This window comes from Phocoena sinus, chromosome 16 (assembly GCF_008692025.1).
Source record: "Phocoena sinus isolate mPhoSin1 chromosome 16, mPhoSin1.pri, whole genome shotgun sequence".
Lineage (NCBI taxonomy): Eukaryota > Metazoa > Chordata > Mammalia > Artiodactyla > Phocoenidae > Phocoena > Phocoena sinus.
Window position 1 is genome coordinate 40653577 of NC_045778.1, and position 21087 is coordinate 40674663.

The 21087-nt window shown below is 37.4% G+C and overlaps 1 protein-coding gene across 1 annotated transcript in view; it reads right to left on the minus strand.

Annotated features, from left to right (window-relative positions):
- Nucleotides 1-1823: 1823 nt before the first annotated feature.
- The window catches only part of UBE2D1 (ubiquitin conjugating enzyme E2 D1), a 35410-nt gene continuing 16146 nt past the window's right edge, over nt 1824-21087 (minus strand). Inside the window, exons 2-7 of the mRNA XM_032608961.1 lie at nt 11652-11715; nt 11527-11558; nt 9146-9223; nt 7983-8088; nt 4504-4597; nt 1824-3753 (exon numbers count right to left, since the gene is read on the minus strand). Of these exons, the coding sequence (XP_032464852.1) occupies nt 3708-3753; nt 4504-4597; nt 7983-8088; nt 9146-9223; nt 11527-11558; nt 11652-11715 (420 nt within the window). The 3' untranslated portion in view covers nt 1824-3707. The remainder of the gene's footprint in view (nt 3754-4503; nt 4598-7982; nt 8089-9145; nt 9224-11526; nt 11559-11651; nt 11716-21087) is intronic.

Genomic DNA, 21087 nt, shown 5'->3' on the forward strand with positions numbered 1-21087 from the left:
AAAAAAAAAAAATTTTTTTTAGAAATGACTAGTTATCTATACAGATGAATTTTTACAAGTGAAATTAGATGAATCTCTACCTGCTGCCCTGTTTGTAAAACACAACTGTCAGAACAGGCAAAGAGAAGCACTGTAAAAAATTAGAACTTTCACAAATAATATGCATTACATTTTAGGGCTATTAAACTGCAATTAAACGTCTGCTTTAAAGAAAATTTTTGGCATAGTTTACATTGATAGAGTGCTAGAAGTAAACTTTTAAAATTCATGTTTGTTATTTTATTATGTTAATAACCACAAAAGATTTAAACAAACTAAAAAGATAAGTGCTGTATCTTAACAGACCAAAGTCAACTAAAAAGATAAGTGCTGTATCTTAACAGACCAAAGTCAACAATTTGAATACACTGAAGCTATATGGCCATGGCTAGAGTATTAATCACATTTTCCACGGCTAGTCCTAATAAAAATGAGTAACAGGACCAATGATTCTACTACAGAACTCAAATTTTAAAACATAGGACTGGACTCTGAATCCAGTTCAAAATGACTACCAACAAAGGGACAGGATATAAATAGCTTCACCAAGAATCTCTCTTAATCGGAGAGGAAAATTCATTTCCCCAATCTTTCCACCTTAAAAATACAGAACTGAGAGAGCAGGATTCTGTGAAACATCAATGACTGGAATCATGTACAAAGAAGATAAACATATCATTGTGATAAAATAATGAGAAATGAAAAACTACATGTGGTATTGTTTTCATTAAGTTTTAAAAAAAGTTACTCTTTTTATTTTGGGCTGCATTGGGTCTTCGTTGCTGCGCACGGACTTTCCCTAGTTGCAGCGAGCAGGGGCTACTCTTCATTGCAGTGCGCGGGCTTCTCATTGCGGTGGTTTCTCTTGTTGCGAAGCACGGGCTCTAGGTGCGCGGGCTTCAGTAGTTGTAGCACGTGGGCTCAGTAGTTGTGGCTTGCGGGCTCTAGAGCGCAGGCTCAGTAGTTGTGGTGCACGGGCTTAGTTGCTCCACGGCATGCGGGATCTTCCTGGACCAGGGCTTGAACCCGTGTCCCCTGCATTGGCAGGCGGATTCTTAACCACTGCACCACCAGGGAAGCCCCAAAAGTTACTCTGAATATTAACTCTTAGGGTTGCCCTGGTGCTTTGTGTTTGTGTTTCTCACCTAATACCTTTTGATCCTTTGAAATTGCTTAACTGACAAAGTAAATTTAAAATTTTCCCTAACAGAGTTCATGGAGGGGTGGGGGTATAACGTAAAGCAAAAATGAATAATTGTATATGATTTACATATGCATGTGTAAAGCTTGTTCAGGAATTAGAGATAGTTGGGGGGATGAGCGTGAGGCTACCCCTTACAGCCTGTATCATGGATTTATTGTATGTGGCAGTTACGAGTGTTCAGAATCCAAGACTTCAAGAGGTAGGATCGTAAAACTCCAAAAGACTTTCCATTTTCCTCACTCCCAGGAGGTCCTTAAATTAATGGTTGATTTATGGAGGAAGGTCCTTGGCTTCGGATTTACAGTTAGGTAACTGATGTACCCTTTGTTAGAATTAAACAAAACAACAAACCCAAGATACTGATCTGGCTGATCATTATGCCATTGCTGAACTTCTAAGATTTTTAAATTAATTATGAGAACTTGTGCTCACTCCTCAAGAGACTGGTTGTACAATTCAGATGTAAGCAAAGGCAAACAGAGTTAGAGTGTTAGGCAAGTTTCAAAACTTTAATACAGAAAAAAAAAAGACATTTCCAAAAATAAATGCCACACAAAAGTTTTTTAAAAAGTGAAAGATATTCAAGAAACAAAACCCTTTATTATCAAAATATACTAAATACTTAAATCTAATGACGTTGAGTGTTCAAATTCTGGGCCAATGTAGCTTATAATAACATAGTAGTATTCTTCATGATATGGCTGTTTCAAGACATCACTTAATATAGTTACTTTTTAAACCTATATTTTCTTAAACATCCATTTCACAATTCATTTAATTATTTTACATTCATTTATAAAAACACATTTTTTAACAATGGGTTATTTTGTGCTTTATAATAATGAACCATGGTAAAATACTTAAGTGATTTACATTCTTTGCTAATGACTACACCCATCACAGATTTTTGTACACTTATACAGCTACTGAAATAATCAGAAGAGCTACAACTCTTCTTAAAAATGACACTCAAGTTTGGTAAGCATGCTAATAATTAGAGACATTTTTTTCCAAGTTAAAACATTAGAACTTTCTAGCTTTCTTTAAAATCTGCAAAGATAACCTGCTCATTTAAATCATTTTAACTGACAATTTATAAAACAGAGGGAAAGTGTCATTTTAGAATTTTCTGCATAACTTCTATGGTAAAAAATGGATGTCCTCTTTCAAACTGTGATGGCATTAAAATTCTATTTTAGAAATTCTAGATTTTAAAATGTTAAGAAATACAACGTCAGTTATATCTAGAGGGGCATTTTAATGAATTAACCTAATTATTCTTCAGGTCTATAAAGACTTTTCTTCAATGTAGGTGACACTGTCTTACATTCATCTCAGTACCTTAGAAAATAATTCATTTTAGATGTGATCCAAGACAAATGCCAACATATCCTAAATTCTTTTCAATAACAAGGGACCAGTGTATATCATCCTCTAGATTGACAATTTAGTAAACAGATATCTATACAAACCTAAAGCAATAAAATTTATATAATTAATGGTGATTAGTGCCAAATACAACAGACTTCATTCTTACAATTTGGAATTAATTTCCATGCAAAATTTTATATAGAGTATTGATCCTTACTTATAAAGTAATTTTTTATCTTTTTAAGTAATCAAGACAAATAGTAGAAAAAGCATTTTATTTAAATGGAAAAAGCTACATTAAGATCTGTAAAAGGTGTCAATATAATATTGCCTATACAGAAAAAAATTCTGATGTGAATAGCAACAAATAAAAGTTACACGTCTTCCTACTTAGCAGTGCAATTAATTCACATTGTAATAAAGTTAAGTCAAGTATAACAAAATCAAAACAAGTGTTTCTCCATAATCAGTATACTGAGAATTACAGTGTAAAGATCATTTCCGGTTTAAGGAATCTGCAATCAATCTACAGAATACCCTAAGACAAGGGAGACAGACAGTTAATTCATTTCATTATCAGCTGTTGGGTTTTTTCAATACTGTTCACAGGAAAAAAGTAACGAGTTGACATACATGTAAATAGAATATATTTAGTCTATACAGTAAAAAAATACAAATTATAAAGTGAGCTAACAAAGAATGAAATCTGAATACAGATTTCTATAACTGACGACATCTTAGACAACACATACAGTATTTTTCATGTAAAAACATCTAGTTTCAGCAAAAAATAATTTGGTTGCTTTTCAGATGCATTGTAGATCTTGTAAGCTGAAGATGCAGATGTCCAAGTATCTTAAAAACCATAATAAATGTCTTTCTCAATGCATACAAAATGATAAATGCTCTCATCACAGTCTCAAGAATATTTTTGGAAGTTTGTTTTGTCTTGCTTCAGAAATACATTTAAAATGGGTAAAAATCAAAGGATTTCATGGTACAATGAAACAGTAAACGGTGCTTGATTTACTGCTAATGTTGAAAAAAACCTAGATTTTACAGTACTCTGGTATATATGAAAATTTTTTTGATTTTACATTGCATATTTCTGAGTCCATTCTCTTGCGTGTCTGTTGTATCTGTAGACATACAAAAGGGATATAGTAAAAACATACAAATTAAATCTTTTAGAAGATCTGTCTATGTAAAACTGTATACCTTTTTTATGCTTAACTGCAATAATCATACATACACCAATTATTGGGTCAATGTGACTTAGGTTCATGCATAAATAAAACAGAAAACATGAGCGATTTTTTAAACTAATGGATCTCTTTACAACCTATATGAAAACGTACCTAAGTTATACACAACGAAATAAGGAAATCAATTTCTAATACAAATTTGTAAATGACAACCCTGAATGGTCATTATCTGTAAAATGCAAATGAATCAATGGTGCCAGCAAGATGTAGCACCTTGAAAATTAGGTCAGTTTAGGGGTAGTTAAGGATAACTTTTCCTGGGAGAAGGTAAGGAATACGATATTCAGTAATTTCCAATTATCAACTTTTTAAATTGTAAATTTACTACTTAGAATTATAAATAGTTTGATAGTTACTATCAAAAAACATGCATACTATGTAAATGCAGAACAAGTACTATTAAATAGTAAAGGATGAAACAACAAGTGGGAAGGGATGAGATTTTTTTGTAAAAGGAGTTAATAGAATTTAAAAAGAAATGTTTACTCCACTGGATAGATAAACCAACTTAACATAAACACAATAAGCATAACTAAATGTACTTCAATACATTGATAGTACTTATGTTTTGGCAGACTACACAGAAATGCACCCAAATAGAAACTAATATAAGCAAACACTTACTTTTCTTTGTCTGATTTATAGATTTGTGCAATATCTGGTACTAAGGGGTCATCTGGATTAGGGTCACAAAGCAGAGAACATATGGACAATAAAACTAGATTTAAAAGAGAACATCATATTAAGTAATGATCTTTCTACTTTATATGAATTACACATGTGAAAATAATTTTACTGAACAGACAATAAACTTACAAAGAAAAAACAAAATGAACACATTAAATTACACTTGAGATTAATTTTGGTTGCCAGCAAATATCTTTAATTTTTTAAATTACAAAATTACCATACAGTGTATATAATACAAAATTATTATCACTTTTGCAATTTTAAATTCTATTTGAATTTCTATTTATTTTAAAAATGTGAACCTCCAAAGTAGCTATTAACTTTTAAACTCAAGAGTTCTCTACAAAAATATTTTTTAGGTAACACACATATACCCCGGATGGTACATAGTTGGAAAAATATTAGAATAGCATCCTAACTTTAGATGTTTCTTAGAGATATTTTTTTACTTTAATAAGAAAACTGTCCACTTTTATTCTACTTTAATGCAGAAAATCTGTGTCCTAAACAGTTCACGGTAAAGCAATCAAATTACAGTTAACAGTTCAAACCGCTTTGGGAGATGAAGCTCATGCACTGTTTTACTTGGGCTTAGAGCTAAAGAAGGAATATCTGTAAGATTATTTTCAGTGAATTTTTTTTATTCCATGTACATTATTTGTGGCAAATGCATTTAAAAATAATAGGCATGGGCTTCCCTGGTGGTGCAGTGCTTGGGAGTCCGCCTGCCGATGCAGGGGATGCGGGTTCGTGCCCCGGTCTGGGAGGATCCCACATGCTGCGGAGTGGCTGGGCCCGTGAGCCATGGCCGCTGGGCCTGCGTGTCCGGAGCCTGTGCTCCGCGGCGGTAGAGGCCGCAACAGTGAGGGGCTCTCGTACCGCAAAAAAAAAAAAAAAAAAAAAAAAAGGCACAGCTATCATTACATAACTTGTATATTTTTAAATATAAATGAAAATTGATAAATTATAGTAGTTGTTTCTTGCATGTTGTATCAAAATACTAATGCAAATAGCTACACTTAAAAAAACAAACAACTAAGTGTCTGAAAAAGAAGGAAACAAGGACTCTGGTTCCTCATTTGTCTGCTTCCATGCCACCACTTCTGAGGGGATACATGGTATCTTTGGAACAACATTCCATCTTCACCTTCCTGTACTATGTTCCTTTATCTTTTCCTACTCTTACAAATCCAAAGGTGAATTTATAAGGAAGGCAGAGTTGATTTTTTGTTTGTTTGTTTGTTTTAAAGAAGATGTTGGGGGTCGGAGTTTATTAATTATTTATTTTTGCTGTGTTGGGTCTTCGTTTCTGTGCGAGGGCTTTCTCTAGTTGTGGCAAGCAGGGCCACTCTTCATCGCGGTGCGCGGGCCTCTCACTATCGCGACCTCTCTTGTTGCGGAGCACAGGCTCCAGACGCGCAGGCTCAGTAGTTGTGGCTCACGGGCCTAGTTGCTCCGCGGCATGTGGGATCCTCCCAGACCAGGGCTCGAACCCATGTCCAGGCAGATTCTCAACCACTGCGCCACCAGGGAAGCCCCAGAGTTGATTTTTAATGACTTGGAAAGGGGGTGCTACGGGCTAACAAAAACTAATATTTCATTCATCTTTTTAATCTTTCATCTGCCCAATGGAATTTCAAGCCTGTATATTAAACCAACTGGGTAAGTTATCTGGGCTCACACCTCCAGAAAGTTTTCTAACTAAACTCATAATAAAAAGCGAAATAAGACATTTAAAATATTAAAAAGTGAAAAATGTACAAATAAAGAAAATATAAGCTACTTTATAAAATAGGCAAGAAGGAAGTTCCTCATCTCCCCACTCCTGCTGCCAAGAGCCCTGTGCCCTGATTTCACTATTATGCACACAAATCAAATGTTTTCAGATAAGGAAAAAGATAACAATATATAACATTCATTTGAATGCTTACTATGTGCTAGTTGCATAGTAACCATATGTGGTAATACTATTATAATCCCCATTTGACATATGAGGAAACTGAGGCTGTTTGAAAATGTTCTTAAAGGACAGTTTCTAGAAGCTAACAAAACTATTTTTTATAAAAAGCGACCAACGGCAGAAGGTAAGTATTCAACATCTGGCAGTCTGCGCTAAGTATTTAGCTGCATATGCTAAATGAATTTCATTTTGTGATCCTATTCCAGGAAACAGAATATTAATTTGAAAACCCCTATGACACAGTATCTTTCCTATATCTAGTGTGTAACAGTTATAGTATGTGAAAGGTTTTTAAAAGAACACTAGAATCTACATGAACATTTTATAGGGATATGTTAGATCAGAAAAATTGCCATTCATGAATAACTAACCGATCTGAAGGGCTGTTACTTATCTAATACTTGAAATAATCATGGCTATGGACACTGCTTCCTCTAAACCTTATCAATTTTTAAAACAAGCTATATATTCAGGTAGCATTTATTTTAAAAAATTTTTTTAATGACCATGGATTCCTCCCCCAAATCCTTCAAGAGAAACAGTTTTCTTAAATTTTATAAAAAGGGAAAACTACCAAGTTACTTTCAGGGGGTAGATGGTTCTAACTCAAAACAATAACTCAGGCTCTTTTCTGTTAGAGAAACAAGACAAAATTAAGAGGCTGGCAAAGCAAATAACATTAGCTAATGAAACAAACGGCTTCAGATGCCCTATATACACATCTCATAATTTAGCAAAGAATAATGCTATGCAACTGTGAAAGTTGAGAATCTGCGTGGATTATGTATCAGTCCTTACAATGATGCTACTGATTATTTGAAGTTTAGACTAACATGCTATATATACTACATTACTGTAAAGTGTGAAATATGTCTTTCCTTTTTTTGGCCACACCATGCAGCTTGGGGGATCTCAGTTGCCCGACAAGGGATTGAAGCTGGGCCCTCGGCAGGGAAAGCGTGGAGTCCTAATTACTGGACTGCCAGGGAATTCCTGTCTTTCATTTTAAATCATTTACTTTACCTGCCAATCTGACATTTCCTCTGAGATGAAGTAAAGGAGATGTAAAGCTTTACTCATCATGTCAACAAATAATTCCATTTAATGAATGGGACATCTGGTCCTAAAATCTTATTTTTACTTCTGTGTCTCTCTCTCTGTCCCTGTCTCTTTCTTTTTAAAGATAAAGCCCAAACTAAAGGGGTGAAATGTCAACAGTCTTATCCCCAAATTCCTAGTTCTAACATTTTAAATTTCTCTCATTTCATCATTTAGATCTGTCCATCAACCCCCCCAAGCAAGAGTAATATAAAAGCTATGAAAGCAAAGCAAAAGCAAAGCAGAAGAAAACACAATAGATTGGTTTTTTTAAACTTTGGTCCCTAAGATATTTCTGCTATATTTTTCCTGTCTCACTGTTATCAACTGTTGTAAATCTGATAAATGAAATTACCTTTTGATACAGTCAGAGCTGGTGACCATTGTGACCTCAGGATATCAAGGCAAATACTTCCATTACTGTTTATGTTTGGATGGTAAATTTTTGTTGTGAAAGCAATCTAAACGTAAAACAAAACAAAACAAAACTGTGACAATCCATGAACTATGAAAGCAAACAGAACCAATTTGCTCTAGGGTAAAATGTCCTCAATTTTATGTGATCTTAGAGGAGAGATGTATTCAACACAAATTGGATGAGCATCTACTTTATGTGCAAGTGGCTTTAGCTACTGATAATGTGAAAGCAAAGTCAGTTTTCTGCTCTCCCCAACCCCAAGGAACTGAGGAGTATTTTGGAAAGTGTGATAAATAAGTCTATAATAGGTGGTATGACTGGTTGAGTAGCACCTGAAGTAATTAACCATGGCTTTCATCAACCCTCAAAGCAATCCTTTTCTTAATTTGATTATCAATTGATACCTGGATCTAGAAATAGGCTGCTGACCTTATTCCAGAGGAAAGTTGAGGGGCCCCAGCTTATTACCTGCCCTAACAAATCCACCAAGAATTCTAATCTTCCACGAGAGTTGTTACATTGTTTCATATGTAATGTTAATTAGGTGTTTTTAAGAATCTAAAGTAAATATTTCCTCAGTGACAGAATTTGTTAATCATTTTCTCCCTCATTGACACCCCCATCATTTGTTGGCTTCCTCTTTAGATTTAAGCTAAATTTAATAAGAATGTGTTTTAATCTTTCCTACACTAAACAAAAGGGCTATGTCTTTTTACTTTTGTATTCCCCAATGCAACAGAACATGGTAGGTGCTCAATAAATGTTTGTTGAATACTTAAAAACTGAGAAAGAAGGGTCAACCTAGGAAAGATAATCCCCTGAATGGAAGAGTCTAACTCTTGACCATAAAAACTTCCCAAACTACACATATCTAATGCAGAGGGATAGACAGGTAGGGAAGCTAATTTCTAGCCTAACAGATACTGCCTTCTGTTTACAGACATAATACAATATTTGAGGAAGAAAGCATTTTAGATTCATTGATTTCACAGAACAGTTTGAACATGCTAACCTACCCACAGTCTTTTCATGAAAATATCTCTGGATAGAGAGTAAAACCCCTGACACAGGAGTCACGTCAATCATAAAAATAAAAATACCTTTGGTGGTTTAAAAGGATAATCTGTCGGAAAATGTACAGTGAGAAAGAAGACTCCACCTTGATACGCGCTATCAGGCTGAAATTACAAAATCATCACATCAGTGTTTTGATTACTATATTTATTATTAGTAACCCAAGATGATTCCCTCCAAATATACCAGTTTGAAAAAAATGCTATCATTTTGTCATAAGTTCAAATCATTTACCTTAAAAACAGGTTTCTCTTTGCAGGCATGAAGGAGGACTTCCCAACAATCATGCCAACATCATAGTTTAAAACAAAACAAAAATAGGACACACACAGTGGAGTGGTTTGACTTGCCCAAACAAATCTGTTCATGAGTATAGACTGTTAAAGATCAGTAAACACACAAGACTGCTGTGAGAAAAGAATAATTTTCTGTAGCAGTAATCAGTATAAAAGAAAAGGGTTGAAGCTAGTGTTTTTCTTCTTAATTATAAAACTTAAGTTCTCATGATCCTTTAAGGGGCAAGAATAGAGATGAACTGAAAGGACCAACTTATGAAAAGAAAAGGCTAAGTGACACTGTTACATAATTTAGACCTCAAATCTTCACTTAGTAGCAGTTTACAAAACAACATGGGAAATGCAAAAAAGCCCCAAACAAAACTAGATAAATTCAGTTTCATAGAATTATCTAATTAGGAATGAACTTTACAAGAGGAATTTAAGTTTGGCCATATCTCTTTATAGCAATTAGGAAATACTTATAATGTTACAAGCAAGAAAAAAAAAGGATGATTAAAAAAAAGGAAAAGGGGGGAAAAAGTAGCAAAAATACCTGAAATTCTATTTTAATTCATTTATATTTAATTAAAAGTATCATGTACATTAACATTTTGGTAATAATAGCAAGGCTATCATTACTTCCTCCTTAAGTTTCTACATATACATTAGAGGACTGTACCATATAATCATTCTTACTATACACATAGTTTAATTCCAGTTCATCAAAAATTATAAGGAATGTAGAAAATGTAAGTTAATTACAATCAACAGATATGGTCTTCTTAGATGTTCAAATTATATTATTGAGCGGCATATTTACATTACTACAATAAAGAGGGTATGAGTAACATAATTGTAACCATTTGCTACATGTGATTCACCTGAGAAATATTTGTGATGGGCTATAATTCAAATGGTAAGGGTAAGACTTGATATTATTTTGAAGGTTCTTGGTAAGCAATGAAAATCAAATAACTAGATTCTTATTAAAAGTTGTTAAATATGTTGCACTTCACCCTTTAAAAAACTAACTTAATAAAACAATTTAGTAATTTAAGACACTTACTCAGGACTCCTGCTCTGAAAATTCAATAACTGTTGTATTTTTTAGAAGCTAAGCATGAGGCCATATGATTAAAAACACTATGGCTGGGCTTCCCTGGTGGTACAGTGGTTGAGAGTCCACCTGCTGATGCAGGGGACACGGGTTTGTGCCCCGGTCCGGGAAGATCCCACATGCCACGGAGCGGCTGGGCCCGTGAGCCATGGCTGCTGAGCCTGCGCTCCCGGAGCCTGTGCTCCACAATGGGAGAGGCCACAACAGTGAGAGGCCCGCAAAAAACAAAACAAAACAAAACAAGACAAAAAACAACACTATGGCTTACTAGATAAAGATCTTTCAAGGGAGGGAGGAGAGAATGATGTTAACGGAAACATGTTACTAACGCAGTCTTTACTCAGAAAGTAGATTTGAGCTATCAGTGCCCATTCTTATGCAATCAGATTTTTGCCCACAGAAAGAAAAGTCATAACTGCTTCTCAGGTGTAGAAAGAAATAATCTTAACAAAGGTAATAAGTATGAAGAGAAGCCAGTCATAGAATAGCAAGTAATTCTGAGTTCAGGACAATGCAACAAAAGAGGCAAATTCATGATGTGGCAACAATAGAGCCATTGCAATATTTTATCCGTTCCTCTCACACACAGGAACAATGATGAAACTTATTGCAAATTGATACTTGTTACTTGTAGGAATTCCATTATTGGGTTAATTAGACTTATTTCTAACTTACTAAAATGTTGATGTGAGAGTAATTACACTTAGTTCTGAACAACTGACTTTCTGTGTTTAAAAAAAGATAAACACATAGCCTGGTTGCAAATTGTGGGTGATTCATTATTATGCATAATGATCAAGCATTTGGCAAAGTGTTGTAAATGTGTTCCTAGCAAGTATTTGCCACCAGGGCTCTAGAAAATCATCATAAATCCTTTACTCATATTTTGCTTTCTGAGAGATTCAGAGTACAAGAAAGTTCAACCCTAGCCAAAAACATCTGATAAAAGGTGAAATGCCAAGAATGAAGGATGGCTGAGGGGATTAATTTCACACAAACGAATCATACTTACAGGCCCCATAATAGTTGCTTGCCAGTGGAACACTGAAACAAACAAAGGAGTTTTGGAGTCATTAACAAGTGTTCAAACCTGTATTATTAATGGTAGCAAAATCCTAGCAAGAGAGCAAAGCTTACAGTCATCTCCCACAGGTCCAGCCGAACAGTGAGCAGGTGGGTCACGCTGTAGATCACTCAATTCCTGAAACAAAGCAAAAATACTTAAGGTTAATTCTTTTCCAGTGAAACAAGCATAATAATCCATGAAGACACAAACTACTCATTTAAAAATCATTTTAGGCAGTTCTATTCACAATATGGACACGTAAAATATATTGTCACTGATGGGTAGAAGAATATGGAATGAGGTAGTAAATTCCTTCATGAGATAGCTCCAAACCCTGAAAAAATTAAATGGATTAAAAAATTGTTTTTCTTTAGCATCTCTAAGACAAACTATTTTTGAGTATCTATTATATGCAGGGTAACTTATGTAAATGCTAGGTGTATAATATATAAAAAACAGATCCTACTTCAACCAGTTTATAATCTAATTTGGGAGAGTGAAGGCTCACAGAGAGATGGATATTTAAGGAACAACATGAAGGTTAAATGGAAAGAAAGGAGAGCAGTTGGGCCATATTTTTAAAGGCTAGCACATTGATTCATATGCTCTTTTCTGCTCTCAAGGAAGCAAAGGAAGGATCATGGAAATGGCACAGCTTTAGTTGGCCAGTCCTAGGCTGGCATTCCAATCCTACCATAACTAGCTCTATGACTTTGGGGAAATAATTTACCTTCAGTTGGGAAGGAAATGATCACCACCAACTATGAAAGGTGTAAATTCAATATAAAAGACTATATAGGGCTTCCCTGGTGGCGCAGTGGTTGAGTCCGCCTGCCGATGCAGGGGACGCGGGTTCGTGCCCCGGTGTGGGAGGATCCCGCATGCCGCGGAGCGGCTGGGCCCGTGGGCCATGGCCGCTGAGCCTGCGTGTCCGGAGCCTGTTGCTCCGCAGCGGGAGAGGCCACAGCGGTGAGAGGCCCGCGTACCGCAAAAAAAAAAAAAGACTATATATTAGAACTGAAGAACCTAATTTAGTTATGAAGATAAGGGAATGTCTTTGAGAAAGTGACATTTCAGCTGAAATCAAAAGGATGAGTGGGAGTCAGTTTTGGGAGAAATGAGTAACGTGAGGCAGAGTGGCATAAGATGAGGATGAAAGAGTAGGCAGAGGCCAGGCAGAAAAGTGAGAACATTATACACCATATTAAGGATTGGGGGTTTTATACCAAGTGCATTGGGAGGGGTTTTAAGATGTAGCATAATCTGATTTAAAAGATGGCTCTGACTGGTCTATGTATTGAATGGATCAAAGATGGGAAAGAGGAGAAGCTACCAGATTAGTTATTACAGGCTATAACAGGCGCTTGGACTGGAGAAGCAGCAGATAAAAAAGAGGATGGATCTGGGATATTGTGAAAGGCCTACTTATCACAGGATTGACGATGAATTACATGTACAGAGGAAGGAGAAAGGTCACGAATATATATGTTGAAGACTAGCAGCAGCTAATATTTACTCGATGTTTTACCATCTTAATAATCCTGAGAGGTAGGTGTTATTATGCTTCCCATTTTACAAATGAAGAATAAAGGTGACATGCTTCGCTGTGTACTCACAGAACTAGTATAGGGTGGAACTGGTATTCAAACCCTGGCAGTGGCACTTCTAGCTTTTTAGCTTCTACAGGTGTAGATACCATTTACTGAGATGTGGGAATATACTAGAAGACATGTTGATTTGGAAAGTAGATACACTGAATCTGTGATCCTTGTGAAATCAAAGGAAAATTTATTCAACATACAGGGCTAGAGCTTAAAAGAGGATTAGAACAGAAATCAGAAAAATCGCTGTATATACCTGTTATTTAAAAACTGTGGGACTCATGTAAACATTTTCATGGGAACACATGTAAACAAATATTGCACTCATCAAATCTAAGATGCCATCGATGGTAAATCAAATCCTTATTTTATGTACCAATAATTAAGGAGAAACACTGTCAATTAATTTTAAGACACCAACAATTATAAGACGTGTCCAGATTTTAGAAATGTTAAAATGAAAAAGATGTACACCTTAGAATCATTGCAATCAGTTCAGTGTCCTAATAGAGACAAACAAGGAGTAGGGAAAGGCTTTCCTAAGAAAGTGATATATGAGCTAAGTAACCGAGCCAAGTGCAAACTCAAGTCTCCTTCCAAGTCTTCTGGTCTTTTCCAGTATACCTCAGTACTTTCATTTTTGTTTTTGTTGATTTTTCCCCACAGTTCTTGCTGTCCTTCTCTTCCTGACAAGAATTAACTAAACAGAGTTAGTAGCTTCTTTGGTCCTGGTATAGTTAAACAATAAAGAGGAAGATTTCAGTGACAGTTGTTAAAAAGCAGGGCTTTGGGGCTTCCCTGGTGGCACAGTGGTTGACAGTCCGCCTGCCGATGCAGGGGACACGGGTTCGTGCCCCGGTCCGGGAAGATCCCACATGCCGCGGAGTGGCTGGGCCCGTGAGCCATGGCCGCTGAGCCTGCGCATCTGGAGCCTATGCTCCGCAACGGGAGAGGCCACAGCAGTAAGAGGCCCGCGTACCGCAAGAAACAAACAAACAAAAAAAGCAAGGCTTTGAAGCTCAAGTCCAGGTGCCAACACTCATCTGCCTGATGATCTTGGGCAAAACTCTTTTTTTCCTCCTCTATAAGCCTTAGTTTTCTTTAATGCAAAGTGATATTATGACTTGCATCCACAGTTTCTATGACAAACAAGTAAAATGATACATATGAAGCATACAGCAGTCTCTGGCACATAGTAGGCATTCAAATAAATGTAAAGTTAATACAGGATTCACAACAACTATCCAATTCTCTAGTAGCTGAATACAATTACTGAACCAGTTTAAATGACTGGGGGAAGAGCAGTTCCCAAGTCATAGCCCCATTTATTTATTTATTTATTTCCTCACCAGGTGGCTTGTGGGGTCTTAGTTCCCCCACCAAGGATCGAACCTGGGTCCCCTGCAGTGGAAGCACAGAGTCCTAACCACTGGACCACCAGGGAATTCCCCATAGCCCCATTTTAGAATAACTGTGCTTTACTTAACTGTTTTCTAATTCGGTCTTTTAGGAGATTGCTTTTGAAAAGATTCATCATGGTGAGTTTTCCGAAGATTAGTGTAGATGGGTAAATTGAACTTCTTGGCCCTTATTTTATTTTTATTTTTTTAAGAGATAATTTTTAAAAATTTTTATTTATTTTGGCTGTGCTGGGTCTTCATTGTGGCATATGGGCTTTTCTAGTTGTGGCGTGTGGACTTCTCTCGTTGCAGCATGCAGGCTTAGTCGTGGTATGTGGGATCTTAGTTCCCCGACCAGGAATCAAACCCGGGTCCCCTGCATTGGGAGCACGGAGTCTTAACCACTGGACTACCAGGGAAGTCCCTCTTGGCCCTTACTTTAACTAGAAAACTAGTTAATAAGAAAATGATAGTCTCCTATGAAACAGAAACAGAATCACGGACATAGAGAACAGATTGGTGGTTGCCAAGGGGGAAGGAGTTGGGGAAGGGGTGGAGTGAGAGGTTGGGGTTAGCAGATGCAAGCATTTTTTTTAAAAATTTATTTAATTAATTAATTTATTTTTGGCTGCATTGGGTCTTCGTTGCTGTGCGCAGGCTTTCTTTAGTTGCAGAGAGCGGGGGCTACTCTTCGTTGCAGTGCACGGGCTTCTCATTGCAGTGGCTTCTCTTGTTGTGCAGCATGGGCTCTAGGCGCGCAGGCTTCAGTAGTTGTAGCATGCGGGCTCAGTAGCTGTGGTTCGTGGGCTCTAGAGCGCAGGCTCCGTAGTTGTGGCGCACGGGCTTAGTTGCTCCGCGGCACATGGGATCTTCCCGGACCAGGGCTCGAACCCATGTCCCCTGCATTGGCAGGTGGATTCTTAACCACTGCACCACCAGGGAAGCCCCAGGTGTAAGCTTTTATATATAGAATGGATAAACAACAAGGTTCTACTGTATAGCACAGAGAACTATATTCAGGATCCTATGATAAACCATAATGGAAAAGAATATATAAGAATGTGTGTGTAGGGACTTCCCTGGTGGCACAGTGGCTGGGAATCCACCTGCCAGTGCAGGGGACACGGGTTCGATCCCTTGTCGGGAGGATCCCACATGCCACGGAGCAACTAAGCCCGTGCACCACAACTACTGAGCCTGCGCTCTAGAGCCCATGAGCTCCAACTACTGAGCCCACGTGCTACAGCTACTGAAGCCCACGCGCCTAGAGCCTGTGCTCCACAACAGGAGAGGCCACCGCAGTGAGAAGCCCACGCCCCTAGAGCCTGTGCTCCACAACAGGAGAGGCCACCGCAGTGAGAAGCCCACACATAGCAACGAAGAGTAGCCCCCATTCGCCACAACTAGAGAAAGCCCGTGCGCAGCAATGAAGACCCAACACAGCCATAAATAAATGAATTTAAAAAAATAATGTGTGTATATATATCTATATATACATATAGATATGTATAACTGAATCACTTTGTTGTATAGCAGTAATTAACACAACACTGTAAATCAACTACACTTCAATTAAATATAATTTAAGAAAAAGAAAATAATCTCTAATTGTGGTTAAAAAAACTGTAATGATTTGCATGTATATATTTTACGGAGTAATGTATATGCGAGTAAATCATACATAAATACATACAAATTTATTTTGTTTACTAATAAAAAAAACCCAAACCATGTTTTACATGGAATAGCCCTGAACTGTGTTCAAATGTCAGACTGTTCTTTCAAATCCCTTCAAACTAGTATAGAGAAATATTCACTATCATGTTCTTATATTTCTGTGCCCTGATTTTACCTCTTGATAGAAGTTAGACCTAAGGATGAGAAAGATAAAATCTAACAACTGAACTGCAAAGGCCAGGTTCTTTTTTAAAAATTAATTAATTAATTTTATTATTTTTTTTTTTGGCTGCGTGGGTCTTAGCTATGGTATGCAGGATCTTTGTTGCAGTATGCGAGATCTTTCGTTGTGGCACGCGGGGCTTCTCTCTAGTTTTCACGTGTGGGTTTTCTCTCTCTAGTTGTGGTGCGTGGGCTCCAGATCATGTGGGCTCTGTAGTTTTGTGGCACACAGTTTCTCAAGTTGAAGCACACGGGCTCAGTAGTTGTGGCGCATGGGCTTAGTTGCCCCGCGGCATGTGGGATCTTAGTTCCCCGACCAGGGATCGAACTCATGTTCCCTGCATTGGAAGGGAGATTCCTTTTTTTTTTTTAATTAATTTTAAAAAATTTTTTTATTTTTTGCTGCTGCTCAAGGGCTTTCTCTAGTTGCAGCAAGCGGGGGCTACTCTTTGTTGCAGTGCACAGGCTTCTCATTGTCGTGGCTTCTCTGGTTGCAGAGCACAGGCTCTAGGAGTGGGGGCTTCAGTAGTTGTGGCTCGCGGGCTCTAGAGCGCAGGCTCAGTAGTTGTGGCACACAGGCTTACTTGCTCCGCGGCATGCGGGATCTTCCTGGACCAGGGCTCGAACCCATGTCCCCTGTATTGGCAGGTGGATCCTTAACCACTGTGCCACCAAGGAAGCCCAGAAGGTGGATTCTTTACCACTGGACCACCAGGGAAGTCCCAAGGCCAGGTTCTTTTTTTTTTTTTTTCTGAGGATTACAGTTGCCTTTACTTTGTCATTTATCACTTTCAATACTTTATTACTTGTTTTAGAGTGAACATACATTATATATTACACATTATACATATACATCATAATCAGAATTCAAAAGCTTTGTTTTAATTTTTAAAAGGAAGGCAGGTGGGTAGAAAAAGTGAAGAGCTGGGAGCACAGAGCTGGACGTGCTAGGCTCCGTGCCTGGGCCCTGGGCAGTGAACTCACACAGCCTTTCTCCTTTTCTCAGGACCATGTTCTCTGTGAAGCTAAGGCCAGGTTCTTAACTTGTCTATTTAAAGCTCACTTATAGGAAAGAGGCAGCTGATGGTACATCAAACATTCTTAATAGTCACATCAATCATTAAATTACTACTAATACTAACACAAGTGCTTTGGTGAGGAAACTTACGCATCTTAGACTTTTTTAGGAGGGTCTAAATTTCTAATGTTATTTTTATCAAAATATGTGTCTGCTGCTATATTTAAGACGGATAACCAACAAGGACCTACTGTATAGCACAGGGAACTCTGCTCAATGTTATGTGGCAGCCTGCATGTGGCAGCCTGCATGGCAGTTTGGTGGGGAAATGTATACATGTATATGTATGGCTGAGTCGCTTTGCTGTGTACCTGAAACTATCACAACATTGATAATCGCCAAACCCCAATATAAAATAAAAAGTAAAAAAAAATATGTCTGGAAATATGCCCTATTACACTGTTTGGAAATACACAACTGAAACTATGGTGCATATGCACAGACAGAATGACCAACAGAAAACAAAAGGCACAATACACACCCTCCCCTGCCTACAAAAATAGAGACTTTCAATTTGAAAAATGAAAAATTCTGAGTTGTGCTAAGGAGGTGAAAATATAAAACAAATAAAAACTATGACCAAACAAATCAAAACCCCACCTTTTTGCTCTTAGTCTATTCAGAAGCCAATATGCTTTTAGACAAACACAAGAAATCAAGGACCACTTATACTTTTCCCTTTTGATTTAATTTACACAAAGTTTTTCAGAAATCACCCAATTACCTGATTTATGCTTTCTCTACCATAACTGGCGTTCTTATTTATCTACTTCTAGCATCACAGCCACATATGGAGTACTAAAAATAATTTAATGATTCTTATGTTATTTCAAAAGGAAATGCTAGGATCAGTAATCTCTTCCTTTGCTCTTCTCTCCACTCTTTAAGAATTAACACTGAATTATACAAGTTGCTCAAGTCCATAGGATCCTCATAAGATCCAATTTATCCCATGCTGATTAACAGTTAAAGGTCTCAAAGACAAAGCATTTAAAACCATTCATTTTTTTTCACATCTTTATTGGAGTATAATTGCTTTACAATGTTGTGTTAGTTTCTGTTGTACAAAAAAGTGAATCAGCTATATGGATACATATATCCCCATATCCCCTCCCTCTTGAGCCTCCCTCCCACCCTCCCTATCCCACCCCTCTAGGTCATCACAAGGCATCAAATTGATCTCCCTGTGCTCTGCAGCAGCTTCCCGCTAGCATTCCATTTTACATTTGGTAGTGTATGTATGCCAATGCTACTCTCTCTCTTCGTCCCAGGCTTCCCCTTCCCCCTCTGTGTCCTCAAGTCCATTCTCTTTGTCTGCGTCTTTATTCCTGCGCTGCCACTAGGTTCATCAGTACCGTTTTTTTAGATTCCATATATATGCGTTAGCATATGGTATTTGTTTTTCTCTTTCTAAAACCATTCATTTTTAATTATTGTGTGTGTGTGTGTGTGTTACAAAAGCAAAACAAAGCAAAACAGTGCTTTGTAGGGAAAAACAAGAGAGAGCAATGAATAAATAGTCAAACATCCATAAGGCGATTACCCAAACCAAACCACTGTCACCGTATTAGAATACCTCCATCCATGGCTTTGGCGGGAAATAAGCATGTCACTTGCTGTTGGAGGAAGTGCTAGTTGAGACAGAACCTTTTGGAGGGAAATTTGGCAATAATTGTGAAAGTGGAAAATGCATATGATCTCTGATGCAGGAATTTCACCTCCTAGTAATAATCATCCAAACAGACAAAGATAGATATATATATATATATATATATATATATATATATATATATATATATATATATATAAGGATGTTTAGTGAGGCATTCTGTGTAATTATGAAAGACTGAGGATAACCTAAAGGCCCATCAATAAGGGAATGGGTCTATGACATAACCATACTATGATACTACAGCCACTAAAAAAAATGAGATACAGGGCTTCCCTCGTGGCACAGTGGTTGAGAGTCTGCCTGCCGATGCAGGGGACATGGGTTCGTGCCCCGGTCCGGGAAGATCCTACATGCCGCAGAGCGGCTGGGCCCGTGAGCCATGGCCGCTGAGCCTGCGCATCTGGAGCCTGTGCTCCGCAGCAGGAGAGGCCACAGCAGTGGGAGGCCCGCGTACTGCAAAAAAAAAAAAAAGAATGAGATACGTATATGTTGACATCAAAGAACGTTGTATAAAAATAATATAGTTTTTGGGCTTCCCTGGTGGCGCAGTGGTTGAGGGTCTGCCTGCCGATGCAGGGAACACGGGCTCGTGCCCCGGTCTGGGGGGATCCCACGTGTCGCAGAGCAGCTGGGCCCGTGGGCCATGGCCGCTGGGCCTGCGCGTCCGGAGCCTGTGCTCCGCGACAGGAGAGGCCACAGCAGCGAGAGGCCCGCGTACCGCAAAAAAAAAAAAAAAAAAAAATATATATATATATATAGTTTTTGAGTGAAAAATATATGTGGCAAAAGTATGCTCAAGAGATCCCATAATACTATACATGCATATAAAATAAAAAGAATACACACCAAACTATTAACAGTAGTTATATCTGGCAGTGGGCCGTCACTTTTTATTTATGTCTTTTACATTGTTTCAATCTTTTTTTTTTTTTTTTTCCACCTCTCACTATTTTCCTTCCCAAGCTTGCTTCTTTTTCTGTGTTCCCTATATTTATTAATGGGATTATTAGTCTCCTAGCCACCACGCTCATTTTGACTCCTGTTTCTCTAGTTCATCTTGTCAGAGGAAGAGTATAATATATTCTACCTTAATACCTATTACATTACCTCAAAAATCTATTACAGTTCAACTATAATTGCTTCCCAATACTCTATGAATTACTTGCATAACAATCTTCTAAAAGCACAGCTCGGTTTATTTCATTTTTCTGCTTAGAAGATGTCAGTGGCTCCCCATTGCTTATTAAAGACCAAACTCAACCAACTCTTTTCATTATCTAGTCCTAACCCTACACTTTCAATTGGGTTCCCCTTCACAAATATCCCCAGTAATTCTCCAAAGAATGCCCTTGGGTTTTCTAAAACACTTTCAGGAGGTCTGTGAGGTCAAAATTAATTTCATAGTAAAACTAAGATATTTGCCTTTTTCACTCTCAATTATCTCATGGGTATACAGTGTTTTCCAGTTTAAGAATATTTGATACTGTAACAGATTGAATGCATGAGCAGATGTGAGAATTCAACTGTCATTTATAAGCCTGACTATAATGAGATCTGAACACGTATAAAACAATGACACTCTACTTTTATTTGTTTTGGAATATACAGTTATCTTTAATAAAAATTTTATTATTTTAATATGCAATGGGTTTATTGTTATTTTTAAATTACTAAATAATTTTAAATTTCTGTTTTAAGTTCTCATATGGTAAATATTAATACATATAGCCTATACAAACAAAAGCTCTTTGAGGCACTCAATACTTTTAATATAAGGGGGTCCCGAGACCAAAAAGTTTGAGAACCACTTAGTCAGGTCTAGCCTGCGGACTTGGATGTTCCCTGTACATGACTAAA